The following is a 23,717-nucleotide window of genomic DNA, read 5'->3' as shown; positions in this document are numbered from 1 at the left end:
CTATCCTATGATGTGATGCTATTTGGGAAAACTAGGTTTTTATAATGGAGAATGATTTTCATTAAATATGTATGGAAGCTCAGTATAGATTCACTTTAGCCAATAAGAGGTGTTAGATGAGATAGTTATATAACTAATTGGTCAATAATGTACCGGGCACTGTGCTAAGTTGTAGGATACAAAGAAAGGCAGAAGATAGTACCTGTACTTTAGGAGCGCAGTACAATTGGGGAAAGAATATACAAACAATTAATATCTAAGAAAATATATACAGGATATGTCAGAGGTAGTTAGCAGAAGGGAGGCGCTTGTATTTAGGAGGACAGGGTAGGGGGGGAGGAATGGAGGAAACTTTTTCCAGTACTTGAGGTTTTAGCTGGAAGTATAAAGCCGCCAGGTGGTGGAGATTGGGGGGGAGGGGAGGGAGGGAGAAAGAATTTCATGCCTGGGGACAGCAATGGAAATGCCTGAAAGTGATTGATGGGGTATTCTAAAGTATTCTGATCCTAGAGAGATGATGGGAGAGACCGAGATGGGGAGAGAGACAGAGAGAGATTGGGGCGGGGGGGGGGGGGGGGGGGGGGGGGGGGGGGGGGGGGGGGGGGGGGGGGGGGGGGGGGGGGGGGGGGGGGGGGGGGAGGGGGGGGGGGGGGGCGAGGAGAAGAGAGTGTGTGTGTGTGTGTGTGTGTGTGAGAGACAGATTTGACAGATAAAACAATCAGTAGGCTATTGCAGTAACTCGGATTAGAACCTGAACAAAGGTTGGTGGCAGTTTCACAAGAGGGCAAATGCAAGAAATGCTGTGGAGGTAAAATCTAAAATCGATAGATTTTTGGAAACAGATTGGATATGGAAGATAACTCTCAGTAGAAATAAGGAAGTTAGAAGAGAGGGTTGGGGGAGACAGATAATGATTCAGTTTTGGATGTGGGAATTAAAGACATCTATAAATCATCTAGTTCAGGATAACTAGTAAGCAGTTAGAGATGTTAGATTGCAGGTCATCAGAGCCACTGAGGCTAGATAAGTAAATTTGAGACTCATCAGCATAGAAATGGGAATTGAATCCATGGGAGCTGATGATATCAGTAGGTGAAATAGTATTGAGAGAGAAGAGGGCCTTGGGGGATACTAAGGTTAGTGGGGAAAAAAGTGACCTGTGCTTTCTGGGAGCTTACATGCTGATGGGGGAGACCATAGGCAAATGTATGGATGTATAAGTATATACAAAATAAATTTGTAAAAACAGTAATGGAGGGAGGGTATTCTATCATATAATAATAAAGACACACCAGCATAGTAGAGACAATGCTTGAGCTGATTTTGAGGGTAATGAAGGTTGCTTAAAGCTTAGAAAAAAAAGATCCTTTCTGAGGAATGGATAAGAAGGCCTGTTTAACTAGTATATATGAAAGGAAATACTATGTCCAAGATGGTAAAAGTGAGTTAGAACATAGTTGAGAAGGACTTTAAGTGCTCAGTAGAGGAGTAGATTGTGGAGGTATTAAGAAACCATTGGAATTTGACTAGTGAGTTCAAACCTTTGCTTTAAGAAAAATTACTTTAGGAGCTGTGAGGATGAATTGAAAAGGGGAAAGGAAATAGAGCATTTATTAAGTACCTTATTATTATTATTTATACCCAGAGATTTCCACATATTTTAGGAAAATATAATTGTTTTATACTGAAAATATAATTATATTTTGGATAACAGTGAAACAATAAATATGAAGGAGAGGTAGAGGGAAATGGTACCTCCAAGTGTTCAGAGTTAGGTGTATATATACATAATTATGGGAGGAAGTTTCTATTTTTGTCCTTTTGAGTTGTAGTAAAAGAAAAATCATGTCACAGGTTGGTAATAAACATTTAGACTTGTGGTATTATATGTACCATTCCTTCTTTAAAAAAAAAAAGTTATTTTAAATTTAGATAACTTTAATATCACCTTCATTTTTCCCCACCCTTTCTAATTATTTTAATCAAGAATTTTTAAGAAAGAAGAAAATAAGTTCTGTAAAACCATCCAGTATATTTTAAAAGACTGATGTCATATGTTACTTTATTCAGTCATGTACTCCCACCTCTGTTAAAAAAAAATATTGGGAGACATTTTCTAATATCTTTTTGGGAGTCAAACTTAGTCATTATCATTTTTCAGCATTTTGTTTTATTTTGTTCTTTCCATTTATATTCTGTATTACTTTCCTAGTTCTATGTTCCTATTTCATCATACTAATGTTCTTTTTATGATTATCATTTTTTTAAGGTCATAGAATGACTTCAGTCTTTTATGCTTTCGAATAAAAGGTTAAAAAAAAGACAAAGGTTCTGTCAGCTATATGTATCTGGTTTTTGGATATGGGTCTGGTTTTAATAATGATTTTTAGCATTATCATAACATAGCAGTTCTCTTTGCTTTGTCATTAAGCAGTAGATTTGGTACCTGTCAAATCAAGCCACTTGCTTTGAAATGGCTGTAAGAGCCCCCTGTCTTTCTTTGTATGTCACAGATAGTACAGAATTGTCAAGTTAGACTATAAAGACATTCATTCTTCAATTGATATCCAACAGACAATTTTCAGACAAAGAAATTAAAGCTATTTCTGGTCATATGAAAAAATGCTTTAAATCACTATTGATAGAGAAATACAAATTAAAATAACTCTAAGGTACCACTTCACAACTCTCAGATTAGCTAAGGTGACAGGAAAAAATAATTATAAATGTTGGAGAGAATGTGGGAAAGTGGGGACATTGTTGGCAGAGATATGAAATGATCTAACCATTCTGGAGAGTAATTTGGAACTATATCTAAAAGGCTATAAAATTGTGCATATCTTTGATCCTGCAGTGTCTTTACTGGGTCTGTATCCCAAAGAGATCATAAAAGAGGAGAAAGGACCCACATATGCAAAAATGTAGCAACTCTTTTTGTAGTGGCAAGGTTTTGGAAATTGAATGGATGCCTACCAATTGGGGAATGGCTAAATAAGTTTTGGTATATGAAAGTAATTGAATATCATCGTTCTATAAGAAATAATGAGCAGGCTGATTTCAGAGAGGCCTGGAGAGACTTACATGAAGTGATGCTTGGTAAAGTAAACAGAACCAAGAGAACATTGTACAGTTAACAATATTTAGTGATGATTAACTGTAGCAGGCTTGCTTTTCTCAGCAATGCAGTGATTGAAGGCACTTCTAATATACATGAGATGGAAAATGCCAGTAGCATCCAGAGAGTGAAATATAAATTGAAGCATAGTATTTGTACCTTTTTTGTTTCCTTCTTATGTTTATTTCTACTTTTGGTCTGACTTCTTGCACAACAGGATAAATATGGAAATTAAAAAAAAAAAAAGAAATGATGCTAAGTAATTGCTTATATGAAGTAAATAAAGTCAAAAGGCACGGAAATGAAAAACAAAAGACTATTAAGACATGTAAGTGTTCAATTTGTTACATACACACATATTAACATTACATAATGGTGAAAGTTCAGGAATTCAAGAAAAGTCAATAGGCCCAGATAAATTCAAATATTTACTAAGTGTCTACTGTTGGAGAACATTGTTCTATGGCCCTAGGGTAGGGCAATGATAACAAATATCAGTAACAATTTAGGTAAAACTCAGTCTTTTGTTGGTCCTGTTTGGATCTTGGCTTCTAGACTGCCAAGTGTGATAGGATTTTTTAAAAAATACTCCTTTTGGACCTATCTCATTAAATAAATATATATATATATATATAGTATATGAAAAATTAGCATTATGCTGTCATTTATTTTAAAACTGGCAAAAGACAAAGTTGTGAAATTTATTTACACCTTCAGAGTTGTAATATCCAAGAGAGGCAGCCGAGTGCAATAGAAAAAGTGCTGGATTTGAAGTTGGATGATCTGGGCTCCAATCTCTGCTCATCTACTTACCTGTGTGACTAGGGTGAGTCACTTCTCTGTGGGCCCCCATTTGTTCAGTTAGTAAAACCTAGAGGGTTATTAGGTCCTTTCTGACCTGCTTTTGTCTCTTTGGTTATAAATTGAAAGAGGGAGGTGGGGTTCTTAAAATTATCTTGTTGGTAGTATTCTTCTGGCATCCTTCCTCTTAAAGCTACCATTTCCAAGAAAAAATACACTTTTTTTTAAAGTATATAAAATTTTTGTTGTTGTGAACGTGACAGCCCGAAAATATAAATATTTTGGTATTCAAAGGACAGAACAAGGAGATACTGAAGTTGAGGGTAGGGGTAGGGGTGGAAGTGGGGTGGGGGAGTGGGAGATGGCATAGCTATGTTGCAGAAGTCTAGAGAGGTTAGATTGAGTTTGCATGTACAGATTTGTACATGCAAATTCCAGGAGAACTAATAGACTCTTTTTTTATATAAAACAAAAACGTGAAATAAATAGTAAGGGAAAGAGAAGGCATTTTTGTACTTAGGAAGCTTGATTTCTATTTTTGACTCTTGTCACTGGTTTTTGTTCCTTAATACCTTATCCCCTAAGAAATGAACTTCCATTTTATCTCAGAAATTATGCCTCAAGTGAGAAGTGGTGTATCTGTTCTAAGAATATCATATATGGTATGATAGATTACGGTGTTTCACTGTAGTTGAATGTTTGTGAAGGAAATTTTTTGTTTTTGTTGGGCCAAGAAAGTGAAAACTGTTTGAGGACAAGGCTGTCTTCAGCAACAATTATCTGATAATAATATTATATTCTGGAGAGAATACGTACAGACATAATCTCTTCTGTGCTTCGTCCAGAAACACTGTAACCACTGAAAAGTTTCACTTTTTCCATTGTTTCCCCTTTTTATGGGTAAAGGATCTGTATGTGTATGTGTAAACCTATTTAAATAATAGTATATAACATTGTGACAGTAACTCAGCCTATCCATCCATCTATGTTAGTATAAGTCCACATGGCAATTATTTTAACAGTTACAGTAAGGTACCTCATTGGGAAAGGCAGCTTTAAAGTAAGATCAAAGGCTCAGATTTAGAGATGGAACAGTTAGAATTTAGTTTGTGTCAGACACTGTTAGATGCTAAGAAGAAAAAGACAAAAATGGCAATGCTTACTTTTAGTGTATATAGTAAATCAAATGAAATAATTTGATCATATTGTGGCATCAGTACACAATATGATCAAATTATTTCATTTGATTTACTATATACACTAAAAGTAAGGATTACTTAGATTGCCACTTAGATTAAAAGAGAAAAACAAAGCCCTTCATAGCTTCTTTCCCTTTGTGATTTTTCAGACTTCTTAGTCCTGATTCATCTCCACATACATCATGACCCAGAGATACTGAGTAACCAACCAGCTTGCTGTTCCTCATACAAGATATTCCACATCTCCCAAGTCTCAAAATTTTCATTAGTTGTTCCTCGAGTCTGACATGCTTTCTCTCTTACTCTTTCCCTTCTGTTCTTGGCATACTTCAAGACATAATTAAAATCCTTCTTGGCTGCAGGAAACCTTTTCTTTTCTTTTTTTTTTTTTTTTTAAATTTATTTAATAGCCTTTTATTTACAGGTTATATGCATGGGTAACTTTACAGCATTAACAATTGCCAAACCTCTTGTTCCAATTTTTCACCTCTTACCCCCCCCCCCCCCAGATGGCAGGATGACCAGTAGATGTTAAATATATTAAAATATAAATTAGATACACAATAAGTATACATGACCAAACCGTTATTTTGCTGTACAAAAACAATCAGACTCTGAAATATTGTACAATTAGCTTGTGAAGGAAATCAAAAATGCAGGTGGGCATAAATATAGGGATTGGGAATTCAATGTAATGGTTTTTAGTCATCACCCAGAGTTCTTTCTCTGGGCGTAGCTGGTTCAGTTCATTACTGGTCCATTGGAAATGATTTGGTTGATCTTGTTGCTGAGGATGGCCAGGTCCATCAGAACTGGTCATCATATAGTATTATTGTTGAAGTATATAATGATCTCCTGGTCCTGCTCATTTCACTCAACATCAGTTCGTGTAAGTCTCTCCAGGCCCTTCTGAAATCATCCTGTTGGTCATTTCTTACAGAACAGTAATATTCCATAATATTCATATACCACAATTTATTCATCCTGTTGGTCATTTCTTACAGAACAATAATATTCCATAATATTCATATACCACAATTTATTCAATCATTCTCCAATTGATGGGCATCCATTCAGTTTCCAGTTTCTAGCCACTACAAAAAGGGCTGCCACAAACATTCATGCACATACAGGTCCCTTTCCCTTCTTTAGTATCTCTTTGGGGTATAAGCCCAGTAGTAACACTGCTGGATCAAAGGGTATGCACAGTTTGATAACTTTTTGAGCATAGTTCCAAACTACTCTCCAGAATGGTTGGATTCATTCACAACTCCACCAACAATGCATCAATGTCCCAGTTAGGAAACCTTTTCTAATCCTTCTTTACAATTATCTTGTATTTATGTAATTGTTTGCATATTGTCTTTCCCATTAGATTGTAAGCTCCTGGAGGGCAGGGACTTTACTCCTTTCTTTATATCCTCAGTATTTGACACAGTTCCTGATTGATAGTTTGAGCTCAATAAATGCTCTTAACCTTGACTTCCTCTTTTTTTGAGGGGAGGAGGGGACAGAAAGAGCTTCAGTTAATGTCTGAATAAATGAAGTCTCTACCACTGCTTTACTATTATATATCTTTGTGCCAGGCCTATAATCTGTTTCCCACAACTTGTCGTCTATTTCTTCTTTATATTCAAGTGGTTTGTGGGAATAAAAGTGATCAAGAATTCTATTTTTTCTTCCATTGGCTTTCAACCAAATATGCTTCATCATCTGGTTTCTTTTCTTTTATGATTGACTATACTATTAAAATATACACTGCTACTTTGCTTCCCCTTCCACTGTATTGATTTTGTTTCCTTTTTATTAAGGTATACCTATCCAGAGTCATAGATTTTTTTTTCTTTCCTAACACGTTTCAGTAATATATAATGAGGTCAAATTTGTCGTTTTATTAGAATCTCTTACTCTTTTTTTATTACCTAAACTTTGAAACTATGGGTTTCACTTTTAGCTTCTTGAATTGATTTTATTTAACTTTAAAAATTTGTTTTAAAATTCAGTTTATTTGATAAGGCAAACAGCTACATATAAAATGAATAAATGTACATCTGTTGTCAATCTCTCTAAAGCCTTCCTTATTCTTCTAAATATTAATAGTATTGTCCAATATTGGGTGTAGGGATTTTGATGGATTGTTGGGATTAAATGACAGGTGAGTTTGAGCTTTAACTTTTTTTAATTGGTGGCTGCTTTTAGGCCTACAATGTTTTGTGCATGTTTCATTATCCTATCATTTTTTCCCTTCCCCCCCCACTACTTATTTTCACTTTCAGATTTTTTTCATTGTATTAGATAGTTTTACTTTCTTTTTATTATTCTTAAAAATACTATGAAGATGGTACTATTTTTTATTCTTTGGTGTTTTTCTTAAATTAGGTGTTCAATTTGATCAATGCTCAACAAATATTGAATGAGTTATGTGCCAAAACATGTGGTTCATATAATAAATTTCATAGGCCTTTAGAGGTGGAGGGGAGAAAGGGTTGTGAAAAGATTAATCAGGTGTTTGTTTTAAGTGTTTATTAAGTGTTTAGTATGTGCTGGAGATATAAAGATAAACAAAAAACTGGTTGTTTCTCTTAAGGACCTCGCAGTTTAAAAGAGGAGACAGTGTGCAAATAACTATGTATAAATAAGATATATACACAGGATCAATTGGAAATAATTTCAGAAGATAGGCACTAACTAGTCTTAAGAGGGATGCTAAGAAAAGGCAAAAAAGTGGTTAAGAACTTCTGAACTGTATTTTTTGAGGTAGATGAATAATTGGAAATTCTTGCCTACATAACTAAATTGTAAGCTTTTTTGATAAAAAAAATTTTTTTCTTATTAAAATTTTTTTTACGTGATTGGAAAATACAAGGCTTAAAATTTCTGAATTCTAAATTATCTTCCTCCTTCCTGCTTATGATAACATGTAAAACATATATCCATATTAGACCTGTTGCAAAAGAAAACACAAAGTAAAATAATAAAAAGTTAAAAATACATATTTCAGTATGCATTTAAAGTTTATCATCTCTTTCTGGAGATGAATAATAATATTTTTCATCATCAGTCTGTTGAAATCGTTTTGACCATTGTATTCATCAGTGTAGCCAAGTCTTTCACATTGATAATTTCTATAATATTGTTTTTACTGTATATAGGGTTCTATTTCTGCTCACTTTACTTTACTTGACATTATATTACTAGGTTTTTCTGAAAATATTTCATTCATTATTTATTATAACACAAAAGTATTCCAGTATAGTCATATACCACAATTTATTCAACCTTTTTTCATGTGATGGACATTCCTTTGATTTCAAATTCTTTGTCACCATAAAAAGAGCTACTATATAAACTTTTTTTTAATATACAAATAGATCCTTTTTCCTTTTCTTTGATGTCTTTGGGATACAGATCTAGTAGTGGTATTACAGCTAAGTGGCATACTGGATAAAGTGCCGACCAATGAGTCAGGAAGACTTGAGTTCAAATGTGACTATAGACACTAACCTTAACCCTGTTAGCCTCAAATTTCTCATTTGTAAAAAGTGAGCTAGAGAAGAAAATGGCAAACCACTCTAGTGTCTTTGCCAAGAAAACTCTAAATTGGAGTCATGAAGAGTTGGACATCTCATCAACAAGTGGTATTGCTAGGTCAAAATATGTGAAGTTTTATAGCTCTTTAGAGCATAATTCCAATTTGTTCTCCAGAATTGTTGAATTAGTTCACAATCCAACAGCAGTGTAGTAATGTCCCAATTTTTGCACGTTTCTTCTAGCAACTGATATTTTCCTTTTCTGTCACTTAAATTAATTTGATAGTTGTGGGGTGACATCTTAGATTTTGATTTGTATTTCTCTAATCAGTAGGGATTTGGAGTATTTTTTTCATGTGTTGATTGTCTTGATTACGTCTCTGAAAACTGCCTGTTTATATATGTTTTCAATTTATTAATTGAATAATGGCTCTTGGTTTGTTTTTTTTTTTTTTTAAATAATTTTGGCTGAGTTCCATATATATTTGAGAAATGAGACCTTTACCAGAGAAATTTGTTGCAGCTTTTCCTCTTACTTTCCTATTTCCCTTCTAATTTTGGTCACATAAATTTTATTTGTACAAAAACTTGGATAATTTTTCCATTTTACTTCTTGTAATCTCCTTTCTGTTGTTTGATCATAAATTCTTGCTTATCCATAGACCTCGTGTACGTTTTTCCATGCTCCTCTAATCTATTTATATCATCTTTATGTCTAAATCACTTATCTATTTTGACTTTGTCATAGTGTATATAGAGCGAGATGTTGGTTTATGCCAAATTTCCAGTTTTCCTAGCATACATTGTGACCTCTTGGAAGGTGGGAACTATATACTAATTTTGTCTCCTTAATTGGTTAATGAATGAATAAAATTGTTAATACTAAAATGTTTTGATACTTAAATGAAGATTTGTGGTTGATACAGCAATGTATCATAAAAAATAACATGATACCCACCAATGCAGTTGTTGTAGGCTGGTTTAGTGGCTGGTATTTATATTCAATGATAGGTCAAATATGATAGAATCTGGTGCTTTATGTGTTTAATTATATAGAATATTAATCCCCTCTACCATTGTCATGGTATCAGTGTTTCACTGAAATACTAGAAATATTAGATCCTTATGATTGGAAACATACGCTTTATTCAGATTGCGCGTTTTAAAATCCTCTTTCTGACATAGTTTTAAGAGATATATATTTTGGGGTTCAGGGAAAAAACAACTCTTAAGCATTGCCTTCTTCCATTTCAGAAAATTCTGTAATATTTACAATTTTTTTTTTTCTGTTTTCTTTTACATGTGTTCTTGGCTGGATTACAATAGAGAAGAAGAAAATGAGGTGAGTACAGTTGAATCAGTTTTTTAAAAGTTGTGGAGTGGCTGGCTTTTGTATTTTAGATTTGGATATAAGCTGCAAAAATAAACTTAATTTCATAAGGAATTTCTTGCACTTAAAATGAATTAAGGATAATTTTGCCTAGTTTAACTCAATCTTTAGTAATTCTTAGGTTTCAGGGATTCTGGTCTTTTGTGTTCTTAAAAACTTAAACTGATTTCAGAATTCTTTGCATTGATAATTTTACTAAAATGAATTTGGTGATAAATTGACTATTTGTCAGACTGAATTTTGTTAAGTGTCCCATTCTCACGTTAAAGTACATTTTATTTACAATTTTCTAAGAATTATGGTATGATAACCTGAATTAATTCCTCATCCCCTATTTCTCATACTTCACAAAAGGTTAGTGTTTTGGTGTTTTAAAAAATTCTTTGATATACAAAGGCCATTGATATTCTTATTTATAAAGTAATGTTAGAAGCTTTCTAGGGCTTTTTGTCTTTATAGATTTATTTGTGGTAAGGCAAGTGTAAGCATTAACTAGAAAAAAAGGAAAAACATCAAATCTTAAGGAAGGGACTAGGATTGTTAAAAAGCACAAAAAGGTATGGAACGCCAAAGTCATTGTAGAACCTTTCCCCACATGTTTTCTTTCAAGAGTTGCATTCCTACTTGGTACAATTTGGGGCAGTCTTTTAAGATTGTCATATCTATATTTGTACATAAAAATGGACATGTCATAATGATAATTGGAAGAGCACTTGATGCAGGTCCTGTAGGAAGCCTAGGTTGTAGTTGTGGTTGCTAGCACCAGCTATGGCACTCAGGGAAAAAATTTGAATCTAACTGGACTTCAGTTTTTCTCTCCCTATAAAATGAAGATATTGGATTAGATTATCTCTTAAGATCCCAAAAAAATGTATGCTACAGTTTGAGAAGGAGAGTAGCCCTTTTCTGATTTGTGATATTATTAGCTTTTGGTCTTGATAGTTTTATGTTAATTGCATTAATCACACAAAAAGGGATTTTAATTTACTTAATACAACTTTTTGCTTTTTTCTATAAAGTAGATCCTGAGGAATATTTGTGATAAAACTTTTGAAATGCCATCATTTTGGCTCATATTCTCGGATGAATATTAAGGTTAAAATAAATAGAGGTTTGTGTGGGAGATGCAGGAAGCCTCTTGTTGATGAGGTTTCTTGGAATTACTTTGATCTGGGCTGGCTCCATAGCTTGCTACCCCTTTTTTTCTCTGTGTATGTCTCAGGACTTGGCCTACCTGTACCCTTGGGTTTGAATCCTGTTTCTGCTATGTACTACCTGTGCAACCTTGGGCAAGTCACGTAGCCTCTTTGATCCTTGGTTTCCTCATCTGTAAAATGAAGGGGTTGAACTAGATAACATCTAAAAATCCTTTCAAACTCTGAACCTACGATCCTGTGATCTGTTCTCTTACTTGGTTCTTCTAGTGTTTACTGTGCAATGGTATATGGGGTTCTGCTTCTCCCTCCACTCTGCTGTTTCTGAGAAAGCATGCCACCCTTTTCGGATTTTCTAAGGGAAACAGAAGCTTAACCAATCTTCATTTATGCTAACATCTATACCTATTGTCTGTAGCACTGTCATCCCCTAGAATTCTCTCCCAGAGTCTGCAGCCAAGCCACCTTCATCTCTTTCCCATATCTAAGCTCACTCATTGTTGAACTTTTCTCAGGTATCCTCACTAGAGGAGCCCTCATCAGTTCTACCTATTTGCTTGTGTTCTCTTTTACTCGATTCTCCAGAGTTCTAAGTAGTAGTTTTTAATTATGATGTGAAAAAAAATTTATTCATATAATATCACAATTCCCATAATAAGTAAGAAAGTAATTTTCTCAGATGTTAAAAGGCTTTTGAATTTATTTTCACCGTTCATTGAAAATTCACACCAAGCAACCTAGTTTAAAGGAACTATTGTAGTAATGACTACTTGTTTTTGTTCAATACAGGGAAAGATTGAAAATGTGCAGAAAATGGGTTTCATCAAAGGTCCAATGTTCAAAGGTGTTGCATCTAGTCGATTTCTGCCTAAAGGCACCAAGACAAAGGTGAACCTGGAGGAGCAAGGGCGACAGAAGGTTTCATTCAGCTTCAGCCTTACAAAGAAAACTTTGCAAAACAGGTTTCTAACAGCACTTGGAAATGATAAGCAAAATGACACTCCAAATTCCCCAGCTGTTCCCCTTCAAGCAGATTTTGTTCCCAAAATCAAAATGGACCCTGCAGATACTTCAACTGTTGCAGAAGAATCTTCCCCACCAAAACCAAAGGTGGAATTGGGCAAAATCCATTTTAAGAAACATTTGCTTCATGTTACATCTAAGCCACTATTAAATGCTGTTACACCAGTAGCAGCATCACCATCTCTTTCCATAATACCATCACCAGTAGTAACAGAATCAGTAGTGGCAGAGTCACCACCACAGTCACCCCCTCCACCACCCTCAGCCCTACAAGTTAGAACACCGTCACCACCAGCACCAATATCAGTAACAACAGCCTTGCCACAAATACCAACATCAGTACCAGTGGGGACATCATTACAATCCCTACCAATAGATGTAGCAATTAGAGCCTCAAAAGAGTCTTTAAATATAGTAGTACCAGAATCTTTAGAATTGGACACTAAGCAAGATACATGTTCTTCTGAACTCTTAGATATAGTATCTCAGAATGTATCTGAGAAAGTAGATATATCTCCACAAAAAGAAGACTCCCATATTGGGAAGGAAGAAGAAACTCCAGATAGTTCAAAGAGTTCTCTGTGTTCTAAAAAAACAAGTTCTAAGAAGAAATTCTCACAATCTGAAGGCATGTTTCTTGGTTCAGAATCAGATGAAGATTCTGTACAGACTTCCTCAAGTCAACGGTCACATGATTTTAAGAATTCAGCAAGTATGGAAAAGGAAAGAGATTCAAAAAAAAGCTTAGTTACCTTAAAAGGTGAAGATTTAGGAAAACCTTCAAGATCCAAAACTGAGAGAGATGATAAGCATTTTAGTTACTCAAAACTAGATCGAGATTCTCGTTATATGTCTTCCCGTTCTAGATCAGAGAGAGAGAGAAGGCGGAGCAGGTCTCGCTCTAGATCTGAGAGAGGATCTAGAACTAGTTCTTCCTATTCTCGGTCAGAGCGCTCACATTATTATGAGTCTGAAAGAAGATACCATAGGAGCTCCCCTTATAGAGAGAGGCCACGATATTCTCGTTCTTATGCAGATAATAGGATGAGAGAGAGCTCTGATTCAGAAGAGGAATATAAGAAGATATATTCTAGGTCTAGTGACTCAAGACGTACATCTTCCCATTCTTCATTTTACAGAGACTCAAGGACATCTACTTACTCTAAATCTGATCGGGACAGCAAAATTGAATCCTTCCACATGGATACAGAGAAAAGAGGAAAGTATTCCTCAAAACCAGAAAGAGAATCAAAAAGGACTTCAGAAAATGAATTAATGAAAAGATGTTGCTCTCCTCCTAATGAGATGGGATGTCGGAGAGGTGCATCTTACTCTAAACATGATACTAATGCTTCCCGTAATAAATCTGTTCCATGGAAGAGTACACAAAAGCCTGATAAAATTAAAAGTTCTTTCTGTTGTACAGAATCAACTGAGGAAATTAAACATCAGTCTCACTCTTTAAATTTACAGACTTGTTCAAAATCTAATGAATTTAAAATGGTAAAAATTCCTGAAAGAGATAAAACTTTATGTCCTTCTTCAACAAATCGATTAAATGATTCACCAACTTTTAAAAAGCTAGGTGAATCTCCTATTTTTAAGTCTGAATTTATGGGAAATGATAGCCATGATAGTATTAAGGAATCAGACACTTTATCTAAAGGAAAACATGATCAATTAAGAACTTATTGTCCCATGGAATTAGATATAAATGGATCTCCTGGGGAGGGATCTGATTTAGCCACTTTCTGTGTCTCTAAAACTGAGGATATTTTTACGTCTTCAGATGATAGTATAAATAAATCAGAGGTATCTCCTTTGATAAAAACTAATAAATCATGCGTATTACCATCAAATGGATTTCAAAATGTAAACAGGTCTAAAGAAAAGAATTTGGATGATTCTTTTGTACATCACAGTGAGTTAAACAGCTCACTTAAAGAAATGGATCCTTCAGTTCCTTCACAACAAGATAAATTTGGTTCATTTCCAGTTATAAATGTAGATTATTCTAAAACAGTTAAAGAATCAGTTGATTTGAGAGTTTCTTACTGTAAAACCAAAGATTTGGGTTCTTGTAATAATTTAGATGACAATAGCCCTTGTTTGTATCAACTTGAAACTGAAACTATTGAGCCTGCAGTTATAAAGGTTATCCCAAACACACTTATGAACCAAGATTCAGAGGTACAGTCTGTAATATGTGACAATAAAAACTACAAGACTCTTCATTCAGTACAGCCCACAACTGAAGAATCTGAGCAAAAGGTTAGGGTAAAGTCAGTGTCTGTTAACCCTTGTGACTCAAATTCACCTGTAGAAAGTTCAAGTGTTGCTTCTGTGTGTAGTCCTACATTAGGAGTCAAAGTAGACAATCCACCTGTCATACAACACACTGAGGGGAACTTGCCTCTTGGTGTGGATACTGTTCTACAAAACCAAAGCACAGAATTTCTCAAACACCCAGGAAGAGAAATAATAGAATTGGATGAACAGCAAATAAATCCTGAAACAAGAAAAAGAATTGTACCTTGGAAGAATAGACATAATAGTGTACTGCCTATGGAGTCTTTGCAAGCAGAGGAGGTAGAAGAAGTAGAAGATGTCATGTTTCCCAGTGGAAGAGAAAGAGCTGTCTCCACAGAAGGGCCATTTAACAAACAGGAAGGAAGTAGAAACATGTTTTATTCTGGTGTTTCTGAGCCTTTGTTTTCATCTTGTGAAATGAGTAGAACTGTAGAAGAAGGAGGAGGTAGTATTGCTCGTGGCCCTAAATGTGATAGCAGTGGTAATACATCAGAGTTTGTTTCTCCCAACCATGGAGATTATTCTGATTCTTCACAGAGCACAAGTGATGAAAGTGATACAGAGGATACAGATTCTGATGACAGCAGTATTCCAAGGAACCGTCTCCAATCTGTTGTTGTTGTGCCAAAGAATTCTACTTTACCCATGGAAGAAACCAGTCCTTGTTCATCTCAAAGCAGCCAAGTTAATAGGCACTATTCTGACCATTGGGAAGATGACAGACCAGAATCAAGTAAACCTTATGAAGAAAGATTTGAGGGAATGATGAGCAAAAATTGTTCTCAGACTGAGAAGTTCTCTTTTAGCAAAGGAGCAGATAAAAGTCCAGATCTTCCTTATATGGAGCCAAGCAGAAAACACATGGAGGACCTTGAGCTAGAAGGTGCTCAGCCTCAGAGTGATGGAGTTGATAGTACAAGTCAAGCAGATGTTGCATCTGATAGAATTGGTCTGAAAAATCTAGAAGAAAGAAATGTGTCTAAAGAGTCATTAATTATAACTAAACCCATCCTGAGGCAGCAAGAGGAGGTACCAGCTTATTCTTCTGATGGTTTTGAAGGTATCCTTACAAAATCTCGGCAACAGAATAATTTCCCTAATAGGCCTGACAGTAGACTAGGAAAAACAGAGTCAGATAATTTTTCTTCCTCAGGGGATTTCTCCAGAGTGGATGGTTTCCATTCAGCAGAAGACCTCGGTAATCTGGGTTGGGACTTCTCCCAACCAGAAAAACCCAGTACCACTTATCAGCAGCCTGATAGCAGCTATGGAATATATACTGGCTACAACTATCAACAAAGTACAGAACAATACCGTGGCACACATAATTACTGGCAAGGCAATGGCTATTGGGATCCAAGATTGAATAGGCCTTCTGGGATGATGTATGATAGAGCACAGGGACATGTACCAGATTCCTTAACAAATGACCATGAAGAAGATGAGGAAAATTGGGATGATCCTCGCAGACATCATTTTTCCAACCAATCTAGTAAATTTCTTGCACATCTTCATAAGGAGAAAGGCTCTGTGCAAGCACATGAAATAAGTAGCAATTCCATTAAAGAGCTTTCAATTGTAAATGAAAAGAAAGTCCCTCCAAAGAACCTGGAAAAAGGTGATGTGAAAGATCGAGGGCCTCCAAAGAAAAGACGGCAGGAATTAGAAAGTGACTCGGAAAGTGATTCTGATATGCAAGACAGGAAAAAAGTGAGAATGGAGGTAGAGCAGTTGGAAACATTACCCTCAGGTTCAGCATTGGTTGGTCCACTGTGTGTTATGGATGACTTCAGGGACCCACAGCGTTGGAAAGAATGTGCCAGGCAGGGGAAAATGCCTTGTTATTTTGACCTAATTGAAGAAAATGTGTACTTAACAGAAAGGTAAGTGACACAGCAGGTATTCAATAACAGTTTGTCTAATTTTTGCATCTCAAAATTTTGGAATTTAGTATTTATTTTTAAAGTTGACAAATTAGAAGTTTAACTGACCCTTATTTTTCATTTTGAGGCATAAAAATTACTTGTCCCTCTTTTTGATTTGTAAAAGAGGGTGTTTTTATTTTGGAATTAAAAAAAAAATTGCATATGCTACTTTGTGAAAAAATGTGGCCATTTTTGTTTTTTATCTGTGTTACTTTTTTCCTTAGTTTATAAGTTCAAATTTTTTTCTTTAAGATTCTTCTGTTGAACTCCCGAATGATGTACTTGATTCTTGGAAATTATTCTTCACAGTACTTTTTTTTAAAAAAATAGAAACTTTTATAGTTTTCTTTTGTCCTTTCCAAATTTGAGAAATCAGATTTTATATATTTTATATAAATTTTATATCTTTTTTATTTTATATATGTGTATATATATATATATATATATGTATGTATGTATGTATGTATATAAAATAAAAATTCAGAACATATTATTGCCTCACAAATCCATAGTAACAAGTAACTCAATCATAGGTTATGTATATAATTATCCAAATTAACAAGAATATGAAAACACTTCTATTAAAAATTCCTAATATGTCTACCTTTGTTTTAAATAGTTCATTAGGTTCCTTTAAATTAACTTTTTTTTTATAATATGTAAAAGAATCTTCTATTTTAATTGTCCTATACATTAATTACCTTTAGGATTTAAGGTTGAATTCTAGAGTGTCCAGTGCTAGTTACATGATAGAATTAATAGGAGCCTCACAAAAGTATATAATTTTTTGAGTCAAAAATAATACATAGAATGGCAACTGAAATTTGGGTTTTTTATCCTTCTTTGGAAAGCTAGATATATATGTATATATTGAAATTACCAGATGGAAGAATAAGTGTTATTGTAATTTGAGCATCCTTATTGGGCCAGTGGCTTACTTTTGGAGTTCTAAAATCAGTTGTGGAATCTTAAGAATTATAAGATACCTTAGAGATTTATTTAGTTGAACTCTCCCACTTGGTGAAAAATCTGTTTTACAGCCTCGAAGACAGCCATTCAGTTTCTGCTTAAATTCCCCTAGTAAAAGTGAACTTATGTTCTCTTAGGGCAGCCTGTTCTTTATTTGGTTAGTTTTTTCATGAATAAGTTCTTAGGTTAGTCAAAATCTGCCCTTCTCCCCCCTCCCCCCCGCCCCAATTTTGCCCCTTGGAATAATGAAATTAATCTGCTCCCTTATATGATAAAGTCTTTCAGATATTCAGAACTTGTCTTTCTAAGTATTCTCTTTTACAGCCTAAACTTAGCTAGAATTTCTTCAATTCTTCATGGTTTCCAGACAAACCCTTCACCATGTTGGTTACTGTCCTTTGGATATTACTTCATTTTGTACTCTGTTCTAAAATATGGCACTGTACCTGAAATAGAAGACCAAAATTTTAACCATTACAAACTAGAGTAGAAAAACTGTTTCTTCTGATTTAGATCCTTTTTAAAATTTGACCTAAATTTGTGTTATTCTTAAATAACTATGTCACTCAGTTGAAACTGAAGAGCTTTTACTACAGTTTCTATTATCAGACATAATACATTTAATATGAGTAACTTCCACATACTGTTGCCAAATAATAATAGATTTGATTGAAATTTTTAGTGAGTACCACTATGCAAATGACTTCTGGTAACATAATGTTGAAAGAAGCCACAGAGATGTAGTTCAACCCCTTGACAATTCTTAAATCCTATCCATGGTAATCTGGACAAATATATTACGTATTCTTCAATTGAAGGCCTTCAACCCCATCTCCAGAGGTAACCTATTCTCTTTTTGTTCAGATTGAATATTTTTACCTTAGATTGAACTTAAATTAGCTTCTTTGTATTTTATATACAGCAGATCACCTTCCTCCTGGGACCAAACAAGTATAATCCCACTTTTACAAGATAACTTTCTAAATAAACGTTGCCAGTCCTGTCATCTTTCAACAGCCTTTTTATCATGGCTAAACATCCTTTCAGGGTTAGCTTGGTTGACTTTACCTGGATGTAGTAATGTTTGTACCCTCTACATTGTTTTTCTAAACCTGAACATGATTTTTTCATAGTACTATCACTTCCCTTACTCTGAATACAGTATTCTACTCTGAACTCGGCCTAAAATCTCATTAGTTTGTTTTGTAAAGTTGTACTGACTCATTTTGAGCTCCCCAAACCTTTTCATATAAACTGTTTGCTAACCATATTTCACTCTGTCTTGTTATTTGCACAGTTGATTTCTTTGAACCCAAGTGCACAACTTCATATTTTTGGTATACTGAGAAAATAGCTCCATAAATAATCCACCTGAGATAAGTAAAGGATATATTTAATTGGCACAAGCCAGTCATTTTTGAATTTTTGAACTATTTTTGAAATTTTGGACACTTATCACACTATTTAAATGATTTACAAAGATATGAACAATTGCATATACAAAGAAAAAGAGAGATTTTAGAATTTAAAAGATTAAAATGAAGTTCTTTTCTCCTGTTAATTAAAGAGGGAGTATCATTCTGTCCCTTTATATGGAGATAATTTTATTCAGTTCTTAGTACTGAAAATCTAATCATCAAACATCATGGTTAAGATAACAGCAAGGATCATACTACTGGAAGTCATTTAGCTCATTCTCAAGAATCCTTTCTCAATATTTCTTAGTAAGAATCCTGATAGAGTTTAAAGTAAGGGGCAGGTAATCATGCTTTTTAGTTGAATATACATTTGCTTTCTTTTCTTGAAAGAATTTTTCTGTGGTTTATTTTTGCATTCCGCACAGCCCAACATAGTTGTATGGTAACTACTACTTTGTTACAGAACTGCTATCTTTATTTATCTTCATTCTATTTTATTAGACACCAGTGAGTAGTAGTTTTGAAGGAGTGCAAGAAAGAATCCCCATGCATTCAACAAAGGGTCAATAAACACTTAACTGCATAAACTGTATTTTATGACATCACCTCTTTCTTCCTGCCCATGTAACTACTGTTTGTTCTTCAAGACAACTGAATCTGAAGCCTGCTGAGTCACGTTGTGCAACTGCAACCTTTATTTCCTCCTGAGCTTATCTTGTCTGTTCAGTAATTTGAGTTATTCAAGAGTGAAGTCCTAACAGACCTGGAGGAAGGGATCAAGCTCTGGGTTCCAAAAGTCTTGAATTAACCCATAACATTACTTATCAAAAGTTATATTGTTTTGAATTCTTATTGTTATTAGAGATTTTATCTCACTTAGAAAGCACAAAATATACAGTAAATCTATTTAAGGCTAAGTTTGACTTAGACATATCAGTTATTTCATTTGCTCTTAGTTAACCCATTTTTAAAAATTTTACTTATTAGAAAGAAGAATAAATCCCATCGGGATATCAAGCGAATGCAATGTGAGTGTACACCTGTTTCTAAAGATGATAGAGCTCAAGGAGAAATAGCATGTGGGGAAGATTGTCTCAATCGTCTCCTCATGATAGAATGGTAAATATAATTTTATTCTTGGAATACTAGCTTTTTTATTTTTCCAGTCATTATATTACATTCTGTATACCTGTACTTCTAATATTTTGTCTGCTCTGTCAGATCACGGTCATCAGTATAGTTGATTGTAGAGACTGTCATTTCTAATAGAACTATAAAGAAAGTTTTCTTGCTGTAGATGGCTTTTTGGAATTATAGATGATCCTCATTAGGACAGGACAAATATCTTGATGGTTTTTCTTTTGCCATTTGCTATCTCTTTTAGGTATTCTGAAGTAGTTTTAACTGACAATGTTATAGAATGATTAAGGGGATCTTAAACGTATTATATTAAAATGATTCATAGATACAAAAATTTGAGGCCTACAAAAGTTGAGTAATCTTGAGCTAGAAATTGGCAGCCCTGGAAAGAGGGAAAAATTAAGCTACACATTTCCATTTTATGACAGAATTGGCAAAAAGTTTGAGAATGTGTTGTTTAGATATTTATCAGCAAGCTACTTGGGGATAAGATTGTTTGCCAAGGCTTATTAATGATTATATTTTCTTTTGTAGTTCTAGGATTTAGTGCTCAATAAATGTTTACCTATGATAGTCACGCTAGCCAGTTTTTTTTTAACTTTTAGTGCTATTGACAACTTTATTAATTAATATAAGATAATAGAGAAAACACTAGAATTCATTTATAGAAATAGTTCCCTTTTCTAGAAGATTTATATACCAGTAAAATTACTGATCCAATTCCTGTCCATACCAGATTGATATTTTCAGGAGTGGCAGTAGAAAAATTGATATTGTATCTTTAGACACTTAAGATTTGGTCTTTTCTGATTTGTTCATCATATAATAGCAGTTTATACATTTATGGATTATATAATGATGGTGAAATAAAAGTTACCTTAAAACATAGGCAGTTAGGTACATTTCTTGTGCATATTGTGTTTGTTCAATTGAGATGAGACTGGTAAAGAAAATTGATAAGTCTGGCTTCTTATTCTTTTCGTAGCCTATGGATTCCAGACTTGTATTCAGATATGATTTTGGAAATTGTCATGTTTCCTAGTGCTACTTTCTCATGTCAGCTTTTTCTTTACCATCCTTCATATCCATTTCATTATGCATGTTTAAAGTCCCTTTTGCCTTGATACCTAGGCTCTTCATAGTTTTTATACATTTGATGCCTTCAGCAATTATGCTGGAAACATGAATGGTAAATACGTAACCTGCCATTAAATATGACTTCTATACATCAAATGGAAATTAATAGATCCCTATCAGATGTATCCATTTATTGGGTAAGGGGAGTAGTATTTTTAATACATCCTAGTGTTGTAAAGATTAAAAGTCACTTTCATCATAAAATCTTTTGGGGAAGGTAATATGAATATATTTTGTAGATGTGAGGAAACAGTTTTAGATTGTGATTTGTTCAGGGTCACAACTAATGTCTGAACTAAACCTAGGTCCTCTCAATATCCAGAACTGCTTCAACGATAGCACTCTCTAAAAGTAATTTATATTACATTTTCTGAAGGTGTAGCATGTGAGAAAGATTGTCTCAGTTGTCTTCTCATGATAGAATGGCAAATATAACAGCACAGTGTTAAGGTAATTAGAGTAGGTATCATCCCCAATTTACAGAGAAGGAAACAAATACTCAGGGAAATGGGGTGACTTGTCCAGGGTTGTAGACCTGGTAAGTATCATAGCTTGGGACTTGAATGCAAGTTTTCAGGCTCCAAAACCAGTTTTCTTTAAACTATGTAACCTGTTAACCTTTGCAGGAAAAAAGGGGAAAGAAGCTACCTTTTTCATTTTAAAAAATATTGTATCCTTTTCATTAATTTTAAGGCGTAGTATTCAGGTTTGCCAATTGCCATGTTAATCCTTATATAACTCAAAATGAGTTGGAGAGGTAGGAGTGTTATTCTGGTTTTCATTTTTCCAAACAAGAAATGAAGAATTATTCATAAAGACAAAAGAAAAGAAAATAATTAGAATGGATCTTCTTGCCTCTGGTCCTTCCCTTTGCTAAGTCTTTTCTACCAGATGAATTTATCTAAAGGTTTCTTTTAGTCTTTTCATTTCCTTTCTTAAAAACCTTTTTACTAAAAGAATAACTTTTAAATTCTTTTAAATTCTTTATCCTGATTAATTAATTATCCTGATTTATCCTGATTAATTAATTAATATCTTTATCCTGATTGCCAACATCTTTGGGTTTTTCCAATTTTTGTTTTTCTGTTTTTCCAATTTTACCCTAATTATTCTTCATTCTAAGAATCCAGCTCAGAAATTTTTTTCTGTGAAACCTTTTTTCTCATTTACCTCAGCCTGAAATGAATTCTGTTTTCCATACTATTTTAAACAGTTGTTTTGTAACATCTCTTCTGTAATCTTGAAATGGTATTTTCATCTTATTCAATATTTCCTGTATTTTGCTTCTTATGTTGAGGGTAAATTACTTGAGAACAGGAATTAGATCTTCAAATTTTTTTTGTCTTTCCTTAGGAACCATGTTGGTGCTTGATATTTGTTTTAATTTGGGTCCTTCCTTTTGGTTTACCAACCAGAGGAAGAAGAAAAAGCTTGTCATTAGTTTGCATCTACTCTCATCAAACTATTTTTTTTTAATTGGCAGGTCTATGTTCATGAAACTAGACCTTTTCTCAGATATTGATCTGTTTTGAATATATCAAGTGTCCCAAATTAATAAGTATCAAGTTTGATGGGGATTATGGAAAATAATAAATTCTACAGGGTAATACATATTTCCTATTGATTCAGCTTTTGCAAGATAGCCTGTGTGTACTTGTTATGAGATAGGAAACTAGTGTTGTCTCTAGAGATTCATTCTAGAAAACATTATGTATGGTTAATATCACTTTTAATGGAAAAATCATTAGAATGACAATAATCAAAACTCCTCTCTGTATGTAATAAGAACACTGGAAATAGAATTAGACTTCATTTGATAGGTTTGGAAATTTAAAAGTGTGGCCACAGTTATTTCATTTACCCTTTCTGATGCCTAGTTTCCTTATTTATTTTGTGGGGATAATCCTTTACTACACAAAGTTATTGTGAAAGAATATATAAACTCCTCTGTGAATATAAACTGCTGCTTATAGGGTATACATGGGATTATGTATGAATGGTGTACCTAAGATTCAAACTGATCATTTTAAGTTAGTTCCTAACAGTTATCTTTACTACCATCTAATTTCAGTTCTTCTCGGTGTCCAAATGGAGACTATTGTTCAAATAGACGATTCCAGAGAAAACAGCATGCAGATGTGGAAGTGATATTAACTGAAAAGAAAGGCTGGGGTCTGAGAGCTGCCAAAGATCTCCCGTCGTAAGCCATCTTTCCATTCTTTTTCAAACCAGACTTTTCCTTTATTGTATATGCTTTATAACTTGGATGTGTAAGGTACAGAGAAATGAATTTTTAGCTGTGAGTATTAGTAACTGTCCAATTAATGAAATTATCTAATGTGTAGTAAAAATGGTTCTATTTGGAAAGCACTTTCTTAGAATGTTTAAAATTATAAAATATCCTTTTTTTAAAAAATGTACAAAGACACTTGTTTTTATTATGTTATACTGTTTACTTTGTTTTGAATTGAGTAATCCACATTTTTCCCCTCTTCCTTGAGAAATTATTAAAAAAATATTAATAAATTCCTGAACATCCCCATTATCCTCATTGTAGGGCTAGGTAGATGAGAGAAATCTGCAAAGATACATGGAGTTGAATAGGT

At 34.0% G+C, this 23,717-nt stretch overlaps 1 protein-coding gene across 5 annotated transcripts in view; it reads left to right on the top strand.

Moving 5' to 3' along the window:
- SETD2 (SET domain containing 2, histone lysine methyltransferase) overlaps positions 1-23,717 on the top strand; it is a 132,588-nt gene that overhangs the window by 23,899 nt on the left and 84,972 nt on the right. For 4 of the 5 annotated variants that reach the window (XR_004233112.1, XR_004233113.1, XM_031960600.1 and 1 more), the window contains exons 2-5: positions 9,972-9,987; positions 11,979-16,405; positions 19,822-19,953; positions 23,183-23,311. Coding sequence is in view for 3 of the 5 variants with exons in the window: in XM_031960600.1 (XP_031816460.1) it covers positions 9,972-9,987; positions 11,979-16,405; positions 19,822-19,953; positions 23,183-23,311 (4,704 nt within the window). In the remaining 2 variants the exon portion in view is untranslated. Of the gene's footprint in view, positions 1-3,854; positions 3,942-9,971; positions 9,988-11,978; positions 16,406-19,821; positions 19,954-23,182; positions 23,312-23,717 lie in introns of those variants that run through there. The other variant, XM_023497992.2, reaches the window with a different exon arrangement.

This window comes from Sarcophilus harrisii, chromosome 1 (assembly GCF_902635505.1).
Source record: "Sarcophilus harrisii chromosome 1, mSarHar1.11, whole genome shotgun sequence".
In the NCBI taxonomy this organism is placed as follows: Eukaryota; Metazoa; Chordata; class Mammalia; order Dasyuromorphia; family Dasyuridae; genus Sarcophilus; species Sarcophilus harrisii.
The sequence above is the reverse complement of the archived record's forward strand: the minus strand, read 5'-3'. Positions and strand labels throughout refer to the sequence as shown.